The sequence below is a fragment of the Calonectris borealis genome, chromosome 3 (genome assembly GCF_964195595.1).
Source record: "Calonectris borealis chromosome 3, bCalBor7.hap1.2, whole genome shotgun sequence".
Classification (NCBI taxonomy): Eukaryota; Metazoa; Chordata; class Aves; order Procellariiformes; family Procellariidae; genus Calonectris; species Calonectris borealis.
In genome coordinates, this window is record NC_134314.1 from 72752497 (window position 1) to 72768955 (window position 16459).

The 16459-nt window shown below is 41.1% G+C and overlaps 1 protein-coding gene across 2 annotated transcripts in view; it reads right to left on the reverse strand.

Moving 5' to 3' along the window:
- Nucleotides 1-16459, reverse strand: part of PLEKHG1 (pleckstrin homology and RhoGEF domain containing G1) — a 141933-nt gene that overhangs the window by 29927 nt on the left and 95547 nt on the right. For both annotated transcript variants that reach the window (XM_075146169.1, XM_075146168.1), the window contains exon 5: nt 1321-1421. In XM_075146169.1, coding sequence (XP_075002270.1) covers nt 1321-1421 — 101 coding nt within the window. The remainder of the gene's footprint in view (nt 1-1320; nt 1422-16459) is intronic.

Sequence of the window (16459 nt, forward strand, 5' to 3'; positions counted from 1 at the left end):
TTTTATTAGGTAATTTGCAATGATGCTGGTATAAATGTGTCCTAGCTAACAAGGCTGCCATTTCTCTAGCTTTTGAAGTATCCGAAAATATAATGGCCAGGACTGGTTTTTTCCATCCTGTGACCGCTGGGAAGCTGTAAGCTCACAATCATTGTCTCATGGCTCTAAAACACATGAGCAGGCTACCACTATGCATTTTCCATCATTTAGACATTCAGTCAAGTCAGTTGTTGTAGCTGAAGCGGGACACAGCAACTTTCTAGTTAAGTGTATTTCCATTATTCCGCAGTAGCCGTTTTAAGTTGCAGGAAAAGATTTTTAGTTTCATCTTTATCCATAAGTCCTGAATAGATCCATCCCCACTCTTCCCTTCGATACTGAACAGCAATCCCAGCAGCTGAAGCGCTTTAAAGTAGCTTCCCATGATGATGGAAAAGCATTAAAGATGCTCTTTGACACTAGTCCTCCACTTCAGAATCCTCTTTTGATTCAATTCAATTATCTGTTCTTCTTCAAAGAATACAGTCGTTAGGGAGATGTTTTGTCAACTATAGCAAAGCTAAGAGAGCTTTTTCAGGAGTAATGGGATATAAAAGACATGGGAACTTTACACCAATATATTTCTTTCATCGACTGAATATTCAGATTTTCCTTAAATGCTGAATAAGTTAATTATTTTTATAGTAACAGAGGATTCAGACAAAAGTAGCAGTAACATACTCCTGAAACTGCAGCTATTGCAAGTCCCACACAATGTGGCACTAGCTATACAAGCAAGAAATTTTACTTCAGGCTCCCAAAATACACTAGAATCCCATCTACAGAGTTTTATACAAGGCTGTAAAGATACTGAGCTGAAGCCTTCAATAAATGGAAAGGTACTTGAACACAGGTTTGAGAAATCAACTCAGGGAGTCCTTAGTAGTATAAAACACTACAAAAGCCAGATCTGGGTGATGTATACTGGTACGCAAAAGGACCCAATATAGTAGGAATAAAATGACATCTCTCTAGTAAGGCAAGAATTTCATTCACAGTGGTCTTGCATTAGGGTCTGTTAGGGCACAGAGCAGGTTAGGCTTAAATTCATGGAAACACCCAGCATGAAAATAAAAAAAGTAAATGGAGACCACATTTGATTCATAAAATAAACAGCTAAAAAAATCTGATCTCAGCAAACCAACACTGTTGAGAATCAAAGATAGACAATTTCTCAATTTATATATCTTGGCTGTATTAAAGTAATAATAAGCTTGGCTTGCTCCCTCCACATTAATGCAGGCTATTGAACTGTTTTCATTTAGTTAAATATGAATTTACCTGTTGAAACGGTAGATATCCCGTATGTTTCCAAACAGGGCTGATCGCTCTTCTGTCCCCAGTGAGAGCTTGGTCTGGTCAGTGATACAGTCGAGGTAATCCTACAAGAGAAACGAGAAAGAGGCCTTCAGACATTTCCTCCTTTTCTAGATCAGTAAATAGAGCTATGTTTTATTGTACAAGATGAGTCTTTTCATATCAGTCTTTCACCTTATTATTACAGTAAAGCCTTCAGTAGCCCCAGTGTGAACAGTCACTCTATTATGAAAGGTAACAGTACTTACCTGTTCATTGAAACCAAGAAAATAACAAGACTGAACGCCAAGTTATAACCCTTAGACGGGACAGCCAACATTTCTCTTGCTACTGATATACAAATGTATTCAGATTTCATTCACAATGACAGTTTAATTGATCATTTAACTGGCTCAAAGACAAAAAAATGTAAACATAAGAGATGAAGAATGTCATTTAATGCAGTCTTAGTAACAGAAAACCTATATAATGAAAAGCAGAAAGCACACAAGCAACACATGCTCAGAAAAGCAACCACTGCAAATTTTTTTTTTAAATCACAGTTAAAAAAACAATGCAGAATTTGTAGAGAACAGATCTCAATGTATATACATGCATGCAATTTAACCACACATACAGTTACATTGCAAATTGCTATATACTCTAGCAAAGATTTCCTTTTGCATTTACAAGAGTAATAATGTCTCATCCAGGGGAGAGGCTTTAATTGAAGGGGCTTTAATTGAATAGGAACAAGAGATCTAGAAAAAGCTTAGATCAGCAGTGTTCTGGGAGAACAACTTTCCCATCTCTTCCCTCACTTTGAAGAGCGCTCAGCTCCCCAAGTGTCACCTTTCATTCTGTTGCTGCTACAGTATTAAAATTTCTCAGATAAGGGCAAATAAATCCAGCAGGCTATTTAACTAACTACAACTCATAAACCAAGAAACGCAATGTGCTGCCACATTCATGAAGAAATTCTGCTGGAGGATGCAAATAAAGTAAAAGTGAAAACAGCTGAAACAAAGCGAAATAAAAAGAAATAAAATCCCTTAGACTGGGGCTAGACAACGTGGTGTGGCAATCTCCCAAAAGCAACACAGCATTCCACAATGCTGTAAGGAAGGAGCCCTGCAAAACGTCAACGAGACCATGAAAACTTCTAAGATATAACTGTGTTCCAGAGTTGTAAAGAAAAAAGTATTATAGAACACATACATTGCCCAAGATTTATTCTCTGCGTAAATCCCGTGAAGATAAAGGTTTTGGAACCACCATGGATCTGACTTTTGGATTTTAGATGCCCTCATAAGGAAGGTTAAGAATTGCAGCGCTCAAGCTTCCGTCTCCATATCCTTCTTTCCAACTGAAATAGTGTCAGCAGAGTCATGGGTGTAACCAAGATTCACGTACCAGTAGGCTTTCCTGCCCCCTACCCCTATCCTAATACTCAATAATCCACGCTCTTCCATCACCTCCAGTTAAAGGTACCCCTCATCACCCCCAAAACTCAGTATTTTTTGCTAAGGGAAGGCAAGCCAGCCTACTCCAAGGCAACCTCAGTGTCTTTAAGAAGAGCAACAAGTGGCAGTGGGCAGGCAAGCAGGCAGGTCCCCGGAGAGCCATCTCATCTCTTCTGTGATGGCATCTGACCTGCACTCTACCTTCTCTCCTGCTGACAGCAGCCTCATCGTCCAAGCCTGTCCTTGAAATATATTTGTGCAGTAAGTCATTGGAACCGCATCCCTGGGACTCCCTGAACTTGTCCTTGGCTTTTTATTTATACTCAGAAGCTGCAGAAGAGTAAAAGGTTCAGGATGGTGAGGCAGACAGGACTGCAGCAAGCAATACGCTAGGTCAAAGGCAGAAGTAGATGATAGATGCAGGGCTACTCCAGTGATGGCAGTAAATAAATAACCTTTTCTGCCCACTAACACAAATCTGCATATAAAAGCAAAGAACAGAAAAGCTCCAGTGGAACTGTGATCCTCTGAAAACATTTTTAGCCCTGTAGGAACACTGCAGCACCCCGAGCTGGTATGACGGGGTGGGTTGCAGACGAATGGAAATCTTACAATAAGTAACTCCATACAGCATATTTATTGAATAAAGAGGAGTTCCTTTCAAATTCATGCATCTCAGCGTAGCTGGAGCTTGGGTTTCTTCAAAATAACAGTCCACAATTATTTCCAGTATTGTAGACAGTGTTATAAGCACGACCTGGTTTGTGTTCCTTTTGTCCTCTTATCCCAGTTTTCCTCCACATATGCATACTCTTCTCCGTCTTTTACCAATAGAGTAATAGTCTTAGTAAGAAAGAGGGAACGAAGTACGTTCTAATGCTCCTGCCAGGCAGCAGCCTGCAGGTGCTTTGGCAGTTTTCCAGCATTCCTGTAGCGTACGCCAGTATCAGGTTATAGAGCTTGTGCTCTCTTTTGCTAAAAGTTCCTTAAGACGGCGCTTGAGGCCCCCTTCTCCTCTCAGCATCAGATCAGAAACAAACCAGAGAGTAATGGTTGGATTTGTGCTTACCTAGAGTAAAGGGAGATGGTTATTTACTTAAAATGCTTGGGATTCAGAGCTACCTTGTACCTCACCTCATACGGTTAGGGAATCACGCAGGATCTGGGGACTGCTTTCATGTTTTAGCTTTCTATTTTTGTTAATATTGCTGACTTGAGGCAAGTCTGACAGCTACAGACACGTTTACGTTGCTGTTACACGCGTAAGCGGATACCTGAGCTAGACATGAACTGCCAAACGTGGCACTGACAGTAGGGTAGTCACAGCAGCAAAAAGCTTCAGATATCCCTCTTTATTGGACAGAGTTGACACAGTGGTCTGATGAAGTCCAGGCACAGTGCAGCAGCACAGCGCTTGCACTGACACAGCAAGCGGGACCCTTCTGGTTATACTGCTTTATAGAGCATGTGTGCTCTCATAAAGGCTTCATGAACTCATCCAGGAAACAGATGCAGTATTGGCATATAATGTCCTCTGCAAGGACACCACCACAGGCAGATCAAAGCTACCCAGCCATGGGGTTTTTCCTAGTTATTTCTTAGCAAATGGTACTTTACCCCCATGGTAGTCACTGCAACCTCCTGCAGCGTATCAACAGCTGTTATCTGAAGCCACAATGAAAAGTTTGGAGCTACAAGATAACAGGGCAGGCTGCAACCATAATGACACGGTGCAGAAATCAATGAAATTTATCAGAACAGAGTACCGGCCTTATTCACTTTATATGTTTCTTGTCAGCATCTATGGACGCTCTGTCGGCAATGAATGATTTGTTTATAACCTTTGCCTTCACTAGCCTTTTATTGCCTCTCTGCAGTTATGGCAAAAACATTTAGCTTACTTTATAGGAGAAAAAACCCACAAATGCCAGTCTCCTTAGATTGATTTATGGAGCAAGGTTTGCTCTAATGGTATTGCACAATTTTTCCATCCCATTTCCTGAAACTCTCCAAAAACTAGAAGAGTCTTGCCAAACTGCCCTGCCTTCTGTGCTGGGTTTGATGTTCTCCCCATTTGTCTTTCATCACACCAAATCCATCAGAAGGAATGTCTGTTAGAAGCTGCATACCCTGACTACTGTCTCCTCCTCCATAATCACACAAGAAAGATCTCTAGAGGAACAAAATTATGACAACACTAACCTCAGAAGCTAAAAAAAATAATTATATGAATTGGAAATGAGAGAAAACTGTCAAGAAAAGGAAAAAATGAGCAAAAATATCTTCACATATTAATTAAACTAATTTTTCCATGACCAAGCTTTAGAAACGAAACGCAAATTAGTGGGACATTTTCATCTAGCCACCCAGGTTTTCCTTTGAAAACAGACACGTACTTAGCTTTAAAAACAGACTACAGCCTGAACAATAATAAAAAATAAGTCAGCCATTAATGCGGCAATGTTAAAATTACACATTAAAATGAGTACTGTTAATGGTAACGTTAACATGGCAATGCTAAAAAAAAAATGGGTAAAAGCCATGTAAAACAAGAATCAATTTTTATCCTGCCCTACAAGAAACATATACACTACAGAAGTTCTTAGCCATCCCTTTACAGGGCAGGACTTTGCATATATGGATATCACCAAAGATAAGCAAAATTGTTGAAAGAGGAGTGTTGTTACATATGTACACCTTTCCAAGAGGCAGGCACACAAGACACTGAAAATCTGATTAAATATCAATACAAAAAAAAGAAGAAAAGAGGGATTCTACCCACTAGGAAACTTTGCTTTCCAATGCCTAAACACGGGCTGCAGGAGAAAGCAAAGCTGCTGTAGGTCTCTGGTCTTCAGCAACACACTCTTTGGCTCAAGAGCTGAGGACTTATAACAGGAAAACTCAGTCTCCCACCAAAAAACGCTTAAAACCAGGTAGTTATAAAAACTCCAATGACTTCTAGTGTTGCAGCCTGAGGAGGAATATGTAATATTAAGTCAAGCAGGACCTAAATCCAGGCAGTGCCATAACATCACTCGGACCCCAGTTTTCTAATATTCCCTAGATCTGTGCTACTGATAAGGCAGCTTTTACTCCTAGATGCTATACCATACTCATGGGCATATTTTTGCCTGACTCCCCCCTACCCAGCACAGATGCATATAGCCCAAATCAGATGGCTGTGCAGAAGAGGAACCACTGAAATGCTTCAGCAGCCTGGGCACCTAAGCACTATTTCCACATTGCTTTGAGGAAAATGCTGCAGGCCGGAAGGAAAACACACCACAAACTGGCTCCTGTTTGCAGCCTGCTAGCTACAGCGATGATGACCAAACCATCCACATATTTGTAACCAAAGAGAAAGCTGCGCAACAGTTGTACAACATGCTATAACATGCTCCCAATTGGTAATTCTGCCAATTACATAGGTAATTATAATCAGTACCACTTGTCTTTTGCCTGATTTTTTTTTTAATTCTTTTTTCTTGTTATTTATTTTCTTTACAGATTTATCTGGCATGTACAGCAACATACTCTGAATGCCTTGTGGGTCAAAAAATAGCGTACTGTCCACAACAGGTGGTTAAGGATGCTGAATTCTGGTCAGAGCAGCTCACTGCAGCTCTTTTCAATTATTCAAAGTACAGCTGTACCCTGCAAAGCAAAGATGCACTTGTAAACCATACATACTTTGCTTTCTTGCTCTGGTTCCTTTGGCTATATGAATCCAAGAACTGATTGAGACCTAAATCAAATCCATCTCCTTCCCATATGAAACCCTTTTGTCAGGATTTCTCCTTAAAACACATAATTATCTTTGTTGTCATCACCTTCTATGATAAAAGAAGACAAGCCCACTCTTTTAGTGTAGGTCTCCTGTAATTTGTACAGTGGTTTACTTGGAGACATCTGTAGCAAAACATTTAATGCAGCCAAACTTAAACTTAACACATTTCTGACTGCTTTCCTCCCCTCATCTTCTGTCTTCCCTATTCTCCCTCTTCAGTCTCTGTAACCAGTCAAAACTGGTCACGTATCCATAGGCAGCCTCATTTTGACTGAAACCATCCTTCCCTTCTGAGAGTGAAAATGCTTGCCCAATTGCTCTTAAAACTGTTTCCCACCTCCCATTGCATGTCAAAGCCTTTGCATTTTCAGCCCTCCAGAGACAGCCTGGCATGTTCCCACGTGGCAGGCAGAAATCCATGCCCATCAAGATAATCAGCGCTCTTAACCTCCCACTTCTGAAACTCCTCCATAGGAGAAGCAGAAGCGGCAGCAGCTCTGCTTCAATGTCTTACCTGTATTGATTCAACAGAGAGGGGAGGAACTTTTCATACACTCTTTCCTCTGATGGCAAGAATTTGCTACCTAGCAGCAAGCATCTCTTGCTCCCATGTGAGTAACATAACCACTAACCCAGGCTGCAAGTAACACAATCATGTTGTCATACAGCAGGCTAATACGGCTTAATACTTATATTTAACTAATAGGCATATTTTTAACTATAGATGCAGTTTGAGTGCCATAAAAATCAGAACGATATTTTATTTCTGCTACCAATGTTGCACGTTAGTGATGCCAGTAAATCAAACCTCAAAAAATGCTTGTGCAGTCCACCATATAGCTTCTTTACATGTAAAACCAGAAAAATAAATAAAGAAGGAAATTTCTGCAAGCATGGCTTTCCACCTTCTACTTGTCGTGGAAAATGGGGAGGGTGGGGGGTGGTATTTGGTGGGGTTTTTTTAAAAGACATCTGAAGCAGGAAAACCCTCACATCAGCCAAAGCACGGACAGGTCCGAAAGATCAGCACCTGTCTGCGGGTATGCACAGCACATCACGGCCCTGCCACCACCCCACAGCCAAAGCCAGGGTCTTTCTGAGGACAACACGGACTTGGAGACGCAGCCTCCTCTGCTCTTCAGCAACCGGAGCAGAAAGTTCCTGGGCTCCATGCGCTTCCTACTCCATACGCTTCCTACTCCCCTTTTCCATTCCCTTTATGTCCCTCGGTACCTTATACATAAGACTGCCACTTGTCAGTGCTAGCAAAGCTCTGCCCTTGTGGGAAACTTGGCTCCATCGGGCCTCAGCTGTGGGCTCCGAAGTACGCGCTGACCCTGCTGCCATCAAGAGAGAAGGGCAAGGAGAATACCTGCCACCACCAACAGCCAGCAAGCCTCCAAACGGGAACGGTCGAAGTAATCCATACGCTTTATACAATCTGTTACTAGATGCGGTTTGTGATTGGTTTCTTTCCTCTCCGACATCCGCACAGAAGAGTGGAGTCTCTGAACTGGCAGGAGGCCACCTCGCTGGCATGGGTCCTCTCCCCAGGCCCCGGGTGGAGGAAGCCATACCGCACTCACCTGGGTTTATGACCCGCTTCCTCAGAACTACCCGCTTTACACGTGCGGTCGGCTCACACGCAGCCTGTGGGTAACAGCGATAAAGCGGGCGTGATACAGTAAGATGATACTTTGCTGGCTGCATGTAGAAAGGGCAAAGATTGATGGTGAGAGCACTTGTGAGAACATGGTATGAAGAAAGACTAAAAATAGAGAAGCGCATTTAAGTTTTCTTTCCGCTGTTTAACATTGCAGAGTAAGGTGATTGTGACAGACTTCTCCCTACGCTTTCCACAGTTAGGGGTCTGCAGGTAAGTTAAGTTAAAGTTAACAGTATTAACTTAAATTTTACCTACAGAAGAGAAGGGGAAGAAAAATTTTTTTTTTCATGTAGCTATTCCCAAGTGACAGATTTTCTATAACCAATGTGACCTCCTCACCTATATTATAGATGTTAAAACACTGCCCCATGTACAGATACTAAGGACGGGAAGCAGTGGCCCCTAGTAGGTCCCCTTGGCTTCATCCACGTGCATGGAAAGCCACAGGGGTAGTACGTGTCAGCCAAAATTAGCAGTGAGGAATTCCTGAGTTCTAACACTATGCCTTGCACCTCTAAAACACATGCTTTCTTTGGTTTAGGCTGCCTTTGAACAGTTGTGCCCGTGTAGAACGTGAGCACAGGTGGGGTTGTACACAAAGTCAAAAATTTCTAGGGCACGTCAATGTCAACAACATAACAGTCAACAACATAACAAATACTATCAGAAGTTTACTGACATTTCATTAGAGAGCTATCTAACCAACTTCCTAAAGTTAAGAGAAAACACAGAAGAAATAAGGTACAGTGATGAGGACAGCCAAATGAAAACATTAAACAGTAATTAGGATGTCAGATAGTTTGAGGTTGCTAGGCAGATGAAGTAAGTGCTCTAAAGATTTCTAAATTTAAGCCTGCAACTGAGGCTTGACATCATCAGTGTCAATCATCATCATCATTCAATAACCTAGAGCTTTTTTAAAAAGTACTAGTTTAAAATGTTTAATAATTATAAATTAAAAAAAAATTAATCTCAAAGTTCATCAGGACATCTATAAATTAATTCTCACAACTTGGCTTAGTTGGTCTGATTATAACCTTATTGAATCATAGTCAAACAAAGCACAGAGAATTATTAAGGCATATTTAGCTTTTGAATGGGTGAATCACTCAGGAAAGGAACCTGAGTCTTGTGCTATACACCCTTACCCTGTTAAATAACCTTGCCCCAATTTGTAAGGCAAATGAATGTTAACATTTTTTAAAGGGGACCTTGATCTGCTTACACGTTAAATGAGACATCCCAGAAGAGAAATGTTTATTTTAAAACACAAGAAGGGAAACTTTTGAAAGAGTCTGTTTTCCAAAGAATGAAAATGCAAACCCAGCATAATGAAGAAAATCTGCACACATCCTAAACACACATTTATCTTAATCTTAGTAATCACATGATTCCCAGAGACTTATGGATGGCTTTTATTATTAATATATGAACAGCAATGAAATGGAAGCTTATAGTAGTGGGTGGTTTGCAAGTAAAAACTTTTAAAAAGTGTCTGTTTTGCAAAACGGTCTTCTCATGAAACCACAAAAAATAGCAGCTACCTCCACACCTTAATCCGTGGCAGTGGTGTGAGTGGAAAAGAGAGAGAGAGACTACTATGTGGTTTGTAAGCCTTCAGGTTTAAAGGTCTTGGATTCCTAGAAGAACACTGTTCACTGACAAGTAATATTTAATAACAATGATATAACGAATTTAAAAGTGGCCAAATATTTCCATGGATCAAAATGGAAATGGCCATAATAAGCACATAAAATTCCAGAATATTCAAAATTTTGAAATTTCTTTACAGAAATCCCAACCATTCTGCAAAAAATGTATCATCTTATTAAAACGCTTAAATATTTACTGAAAATTTCACCACATAAGCTGCACTTCCTCTCTCCTGGCTCTCAGCCCTATTCCCCCCAGTTTTGCTGTCCACCCTCTATAAACTTGCTGCTTTCCCAGAGCTGCTGCTCTGCTCTGTAGAGCTCCTCATCCGCTGCCAGTGACCAACAGCAAGCCGGAGGGCAGAGGTGAACAGATCTCTCTTCTGTTACTTTCTCAATTCCAGAAGGGCTCTATACATCCCACTAACGAGGGACACAGCCTCCTGCTCCAGCCTCAGTACAGTCACAGGAGCAAAGCTCCACTCCCGGAGCCCCCTGCCCACCACCAGCACTCTTAAACGGCACACTCTGCATTTAATTATATCTTCCCTTTGCCTCCCCCCTCCCAAAAGAATAAAGCTTTCCAGAACGGAAAATTAACTTTCACCATTTTATCTATATTCATTCACATTTAGAAAGCGGGTAGGAGGTTGCAAACAGCATGGTTGAGTGATTTACGCCCTGCTGCAAGAAAAGGGAGGACAAGAGCAGTGGCAGCCAGGCTTTTCGGCAATTCTGCAGCTCCCTGGAAGAGCAGCAGCCCTCCCTGCCGCTTCTCTCCCACCCAGAGCTTGAGAAAGGCTTACTGTACATTTATAGACAGCTCATTTATTACTACAGTATAACTCACTCTTTTGTGCTGTCCAAACACAGAGCTGACCTTAAAACAAACACAAAGTTATGGCTATATATTTGTGCTATCTCAACGTATGCGGTCCCAGCCACACGGTGAAGCTCTGCAATCAGCTGACAAAGACGGTCCTTGTCCCAACATGTTTCTACAATCTAGCTGTAAGATAAGAACTGGATTCAAAGTACAGGTGGAGGAAACACAAGGCAGCGATGACATTTTATTCAGTGTCTTTCAAATACTTGGGAACGTGCTGAATGAAAGAAATTTATGAATGTTACCAACAGAAATAAGACTGAAGTAGTGATGATGCAGGTAAGAAAAAACAGACATCAGTGTATTTAACCCTGGCTTTGCGTATTTCCTACGAGATTAGTTTACAAACAGCTCCCTGTTCATACCACAACAAAAGCAGTTGCCTTTCACCACGTAAGTAGTTTGTTAGGTTACTTCTGGTTGTTCACAACACAATATATTCCTACTGTACAGCTACAAAACATCTTTTTCCAAAGCCCAGAATCCTTCTCCTGCCCAGAAAAACAAGGTTTGGGTTTTGCTTCTGCTTTTGTTTTGGTTTCATTGAAGGCTACATATGATGAGAAGCTTAAAGCATACATAGTTGGCAAAATATTTTTGTTGAAGATCTTGGAGTTTCAGAAACAACCTCATCAAAAACTATTTAAGACACAAACACAGACAACAGTTTATTAATACTTCCATCACTTTAGGTTGCTTTAGGATGTTTAGTATGGCTCACATCCAGGAAGCAAGAAGTCTGCAGGGAAAAATGAATAGTCCTACTGCGTCAGAAGAAAGAAATCTGATTTACTTCAGGTATTTCTTTAAGGGTAGCCAGAACAGCTGTTTACACCTGTTTGGTAACATACCTAGTGGTGTTCCCAGATACCTCACCTCTCAACAGTCTCCACTGTGGATTATGGTCCTGATTTTTAAACAGCAACTCCAGAAACAAAACAAAACACTGACGTTCTCCGATACAGCCACTTTCAAATTTATTACAGATTTTTTAAGTAGAATATTTTTCTGCTCCAATTTATACTGCTGTAACTCTGTTTCAAGTTCACAGCATTCAAGAAGGCCTCTTAAATATGTACTGAGATCCTCAAGCACAATTTTGTTTCAGCTATCATATCTCAATACTACCAGAGAAAACTTCCCTTGCTTTTAAGCCAAGCCTTCCCTAAGGAGGTCGATTAGAATTTGACACAGCTCTTCCTTCATGGATGAAAAAACAAGCAGTGAGAAAGTTCATAAGCTCAAAAGTATAACAAATACTAATTGCAGTTAAACTTAGCACTGTCATGACCATAATATTTGTTTTGCAGGTAATTTAAATTGCTCATCCAAATTTTCTAAAAGCATAAGGATCAATACCTAGTCAGAAAGGACAGCATGTGTGCTAATTTGCTTTAACTGCTTTTTAAAGTCGTAGCAAGATAAATTTCGAAGAAGGAAGAATCTCACTCTGAATATCACTGTTTTGCTTTAAATCTAAACAGAATCTTTTCTCTCTATATGGGACAAGCTCTGCAGCTGGCCCCAGAGAGGAGGGCCTGTTTCTAAATCATCACTGTGTTTATGAGGAAATTAAAAGTAAACTGCCTAAAAATCATGCTTCCATCACCTGCGTTCTCTCTTTTGTGCTGAAGATTTAAGACAAATGAATTATGTCAGCAGTCTTTGTCAGACAGACTAGACTTGCAAAACTGCAGTGCCTATACATGAAGCTGAGGTATTGCTCCATAGCTTTAAAGCCACTGATACAGTACGCTGATTTCCGGCCTTAATGCACTGAAGAAAAATACTAATTGTGAGACCACACATCACTGCTCCCTATACTGAGTGAAATAAAAGTGATGAAAAACCTCAGAAGAATGCCATCATTACAGTCTGATGACTATAGCAGTACCATAAAATTCAGGATGCTTATACAGGCGGGATCAGTAGATCCTCACACATCCAAGTTACCTTCTCAATAACACTCAATAAACTTTCAATTGAAGCATCTTGTGAAGTTTCTTATCTACAAAATGCTCAAAAAGACCAGCTCTGCTAATGAAACCATTTCTTTTTGGTAAGTGCTGCAATTCTGTACCGCGAAACAGAGGTACTCTCCCAGAGTAACATCTTCACATGCAACTTATGTCAGCAATCTAAAGGTATCTTCCTCAGGCATGTAGGTTAGCAGCCATAGAAAAAGAGGTTGCAAACAGAACAAACATTATGGGATGCCTTAGCTATATTGGGATTCCCTTTTGAACCTAGGAGGAATTAACTTTCTCTTAGTCCAGCAACCCAGTGCACAAGCAGCTATGCTTTTACTATCACAATGTGACAATGCGCACACTGCAGTCTTCAGAGTTGTCTTTTTAACTAATTGCCTAAAACATTGAAAGAGACATCCTCTAATGGCAGCACCGGGAAGCAGGAAACCGGGAACAATAAGACTCCGATACTGACTTCCTCTCACAAGGGTTTCCCTTAATCACTGGTGCCACAACACGTATCTACACCAAATGTCCAATATTTCCCCTCACAAGGCTCTCCCTCATCCCCTCAAGGGGTACATAACTTCGACAGATATGCTTACCTCGGATGAAGCTTTCCATGCCAGAAATCTGCGTCCCTGCCGAGTTGTTTTAGGAGATTTCAGCAAAAGCATTCCCCCAGGCCTTTTTGAGAAAGAATGCCCTTTTTTGCTCATGTTGAAAAATTTTGGTGACCTTTCCCCCTGAGAACACAAGCACCCCCAGGCTGACTAGCAGGGACGTGAACCATACCCTCACATCTCAAGGAGGGGCAGTAGCAGACTGGAGCATAATGGAGACTTTGTTTCCGAGAATATGCCTTTTGCTGTCTTTGTGCAAATCTCCCCATATTTGACCATATCGGGGGGAGGAGAAACCCCTCAAATTCGCATATCCCCAACAGGAACTTTTAGCAATGGTCCTTTGCATGTTTCAGCTCAGGCTTCACAAGGTCTGAACCCACAATTGCCATTCTTGGATGCTGCCAGTCACATCTGGTTCAGATCTGCTCCTCTGAAGCAAGAGCAGGGAAAAGATTGTTCCTGTGTCTCAGTAACCCTCTGCAAACCTTATGCAGTGTGGAGAAGCGTGCTGTGCAGTTCCAAGGCAGAGGAGACACAAAGGAGTCCTACAGAAAGATGGGAAAGAGAAAATGGGAACAAAGCTTGATGGACACCAGAAGATGAAGACTGAATGTTAGCAGAACTTAAGAGGGCAGAAAAATTAGGAACGGTGATAAAAATGTTGTCGGACCCACCAAGAGAACTATGAAGAGAAATCTGGAATCAGCACAGACTAAGAACATGGGAAAGAGAAAGACTAAAAAGTGTAAATCACACGAGGAAATGAGACAATAGGGACTCATGGGGGATGAGGATGGGATTTACTGAGAGAAGACTTAGGACAGATGGACGGGAAGACCATAGGCAGAAGACTGTGCAGAGGAGAATGGGACTTTCTGGGCAAAAAGGCTTGAATGAGGAGTCAAGTATAAAAAGAGGGGACCGGGGACAAAAGATCTGGAGCGGAGACAGGACAGAGACTTCAATTAGTCCAGCAGGGATGGTTTAAATAAACGTCACATTTGGAGTGAAAAGGTAGAGGAACTCATTCACATAAAAGTCATCTCCCAGATTTCAGACGAAGTTCAAGATTCTTGAAGCTCAACCTCTGTTTGCATCAAATATTTGTGAAATGCACTGACAATGCATGCTTCACTCCCCTCTAGTTACTGTATAGATGCCAATGACTTTTTACTGATAGTATTTTACTGATAGGAGTTCTTATATCAAATGGCTGAGGTTCATGCAGTGGATCTACATGTTCTCAATGGGCTGATATCACTACGTGAGTATATTTAATGTAACATGACAGATGCATGCACTGCAACAGTGCATTTGCATTATTCTTTCATTTTGCAAAGGTAAAACACAAATGTGGATGTCTTTTTCTACAGTTACAAGCATTTGTACAAGTTATGAATATGGGCTTCTGACTCCTATAAAACGCAAGAGCAAAACACATTTTTATTATAAACTCAGGGAGAGCATTTTAGTCAGGAAAAAAAAGTTACTTCAGTAAGTGACTCCGAAGTTTATGCCTATTCTAACTAAATTACTACTTGAAAAAGTCAGACTAGGTCCTGAAGAAGAGAAGGTTCTGCAGGTTCTGCCCTGGCCAGTACACCTGTCAGCATGACACAAGGAGGAAGCAGAGGTATCCAATTTCTCTTTGCAAACTTGCCCAAAACATGCTTCAAGCTGTACTAATTTAAAATTTTAATCATACTTAACAGATCACCTGATAAAATACACCAAACAATGGAAAAGTTCACTCTATCTTTGTTACAATGCTTGCCTGTGCAAGAATCACAGCAGTATGCCTCAAAACAATCATAATTCAACTCTTCTTCCAGGTCACAGACAAAATAGCTGTACTGGCCAGAAAAGCCGTTGTTTTTAAAGCATATCCTGGGGCAAAGGGAGCTAAATAGTGCCTGTACAGCCTCCTCTCACTCATCCTAAGCCCATGAAGTACTCTTATCAGCAGTTTAAAAGAAAGCTGGAGAATGTCCGCAGGTCTCCAGTATCAGCTAAAGATGACATTAGTCATGTCTTATGAAGTCAATTTTTACCTCTGCCTACCAACTTGGCGTTGTTAAGAACAAAGACCACCTGGATACTCAAAAGGCAATAGTAGTTATGCCTTTTTAGTTTGTTTTTATTTATTTACTTACTAATGACCTAACAACATTAGGTCAATAAAGGTATCAAAAAGGGTGAAATTCTCTTGGCCCCATTCACTCTATAGTCTTTTATGTCAAGCATGATTACTCTACATGTTCTAAGGATAACATAGGCTGAAAGGACACTGCCTAAAATACTATGCTAGGCTAACTCTTAATGAGCTGACTTTGGATAAGATGAATAATACCAGGATCCTACATGCAATTTCACACCATACATGTTAATGGATCATTTGTGTACAGCTATGTATGTTCTTTACATTTGTGTACAGCTAATCCTGGAAACCAGTTCCAGGCACATGAAGGACAAGGAGGTAATCAAGAATAGTCAGCATGGGTTCACCAAGGGGAAGTTGACCAGCCTGATAACCTTCCGAGATGAAATGACTGGCTTGGCAGATGAGTGGAGGGCAGTGGATATTGTCTACCTTGACTTCAGAAAGGCTTTTGGCACTGTCTCCCATAAGATCCTCATAGACAAGCTGATGAAGTATGGGTTGGCTAAGTAGACAGTGAGGTTGACTGAAAATGGGCTGAACGGACAGGCCTGAGGATGGTGATCAAAGGCACAAAATCTAGTTGGAGGCCAGTAACTAGCGGCATACCCCAGGGGTTAATACTAGGTCCAGTCCTGTTTAACATATTCATTAATGATCCGGATGACGGGAAAGAGTGTGGATATATTAAAAAGCAAACCAAACCAATCAAACAAAACCAACAAAAAACCCCACCAAAACCCCCCACCAAAAAAAAAAAAAAATCCCCCCAAGTCCCCAAAAAACTAAAACCAAACAAACAAAAAATCCCCGCAACCCCCCCAAAAAAGCTTGACTGTGCGTCACAGGCTAGCCTTCTTTGCTTTACACCAGAAATTTAGAGAGTGGACTCATGGACATGAGTTTTGACACC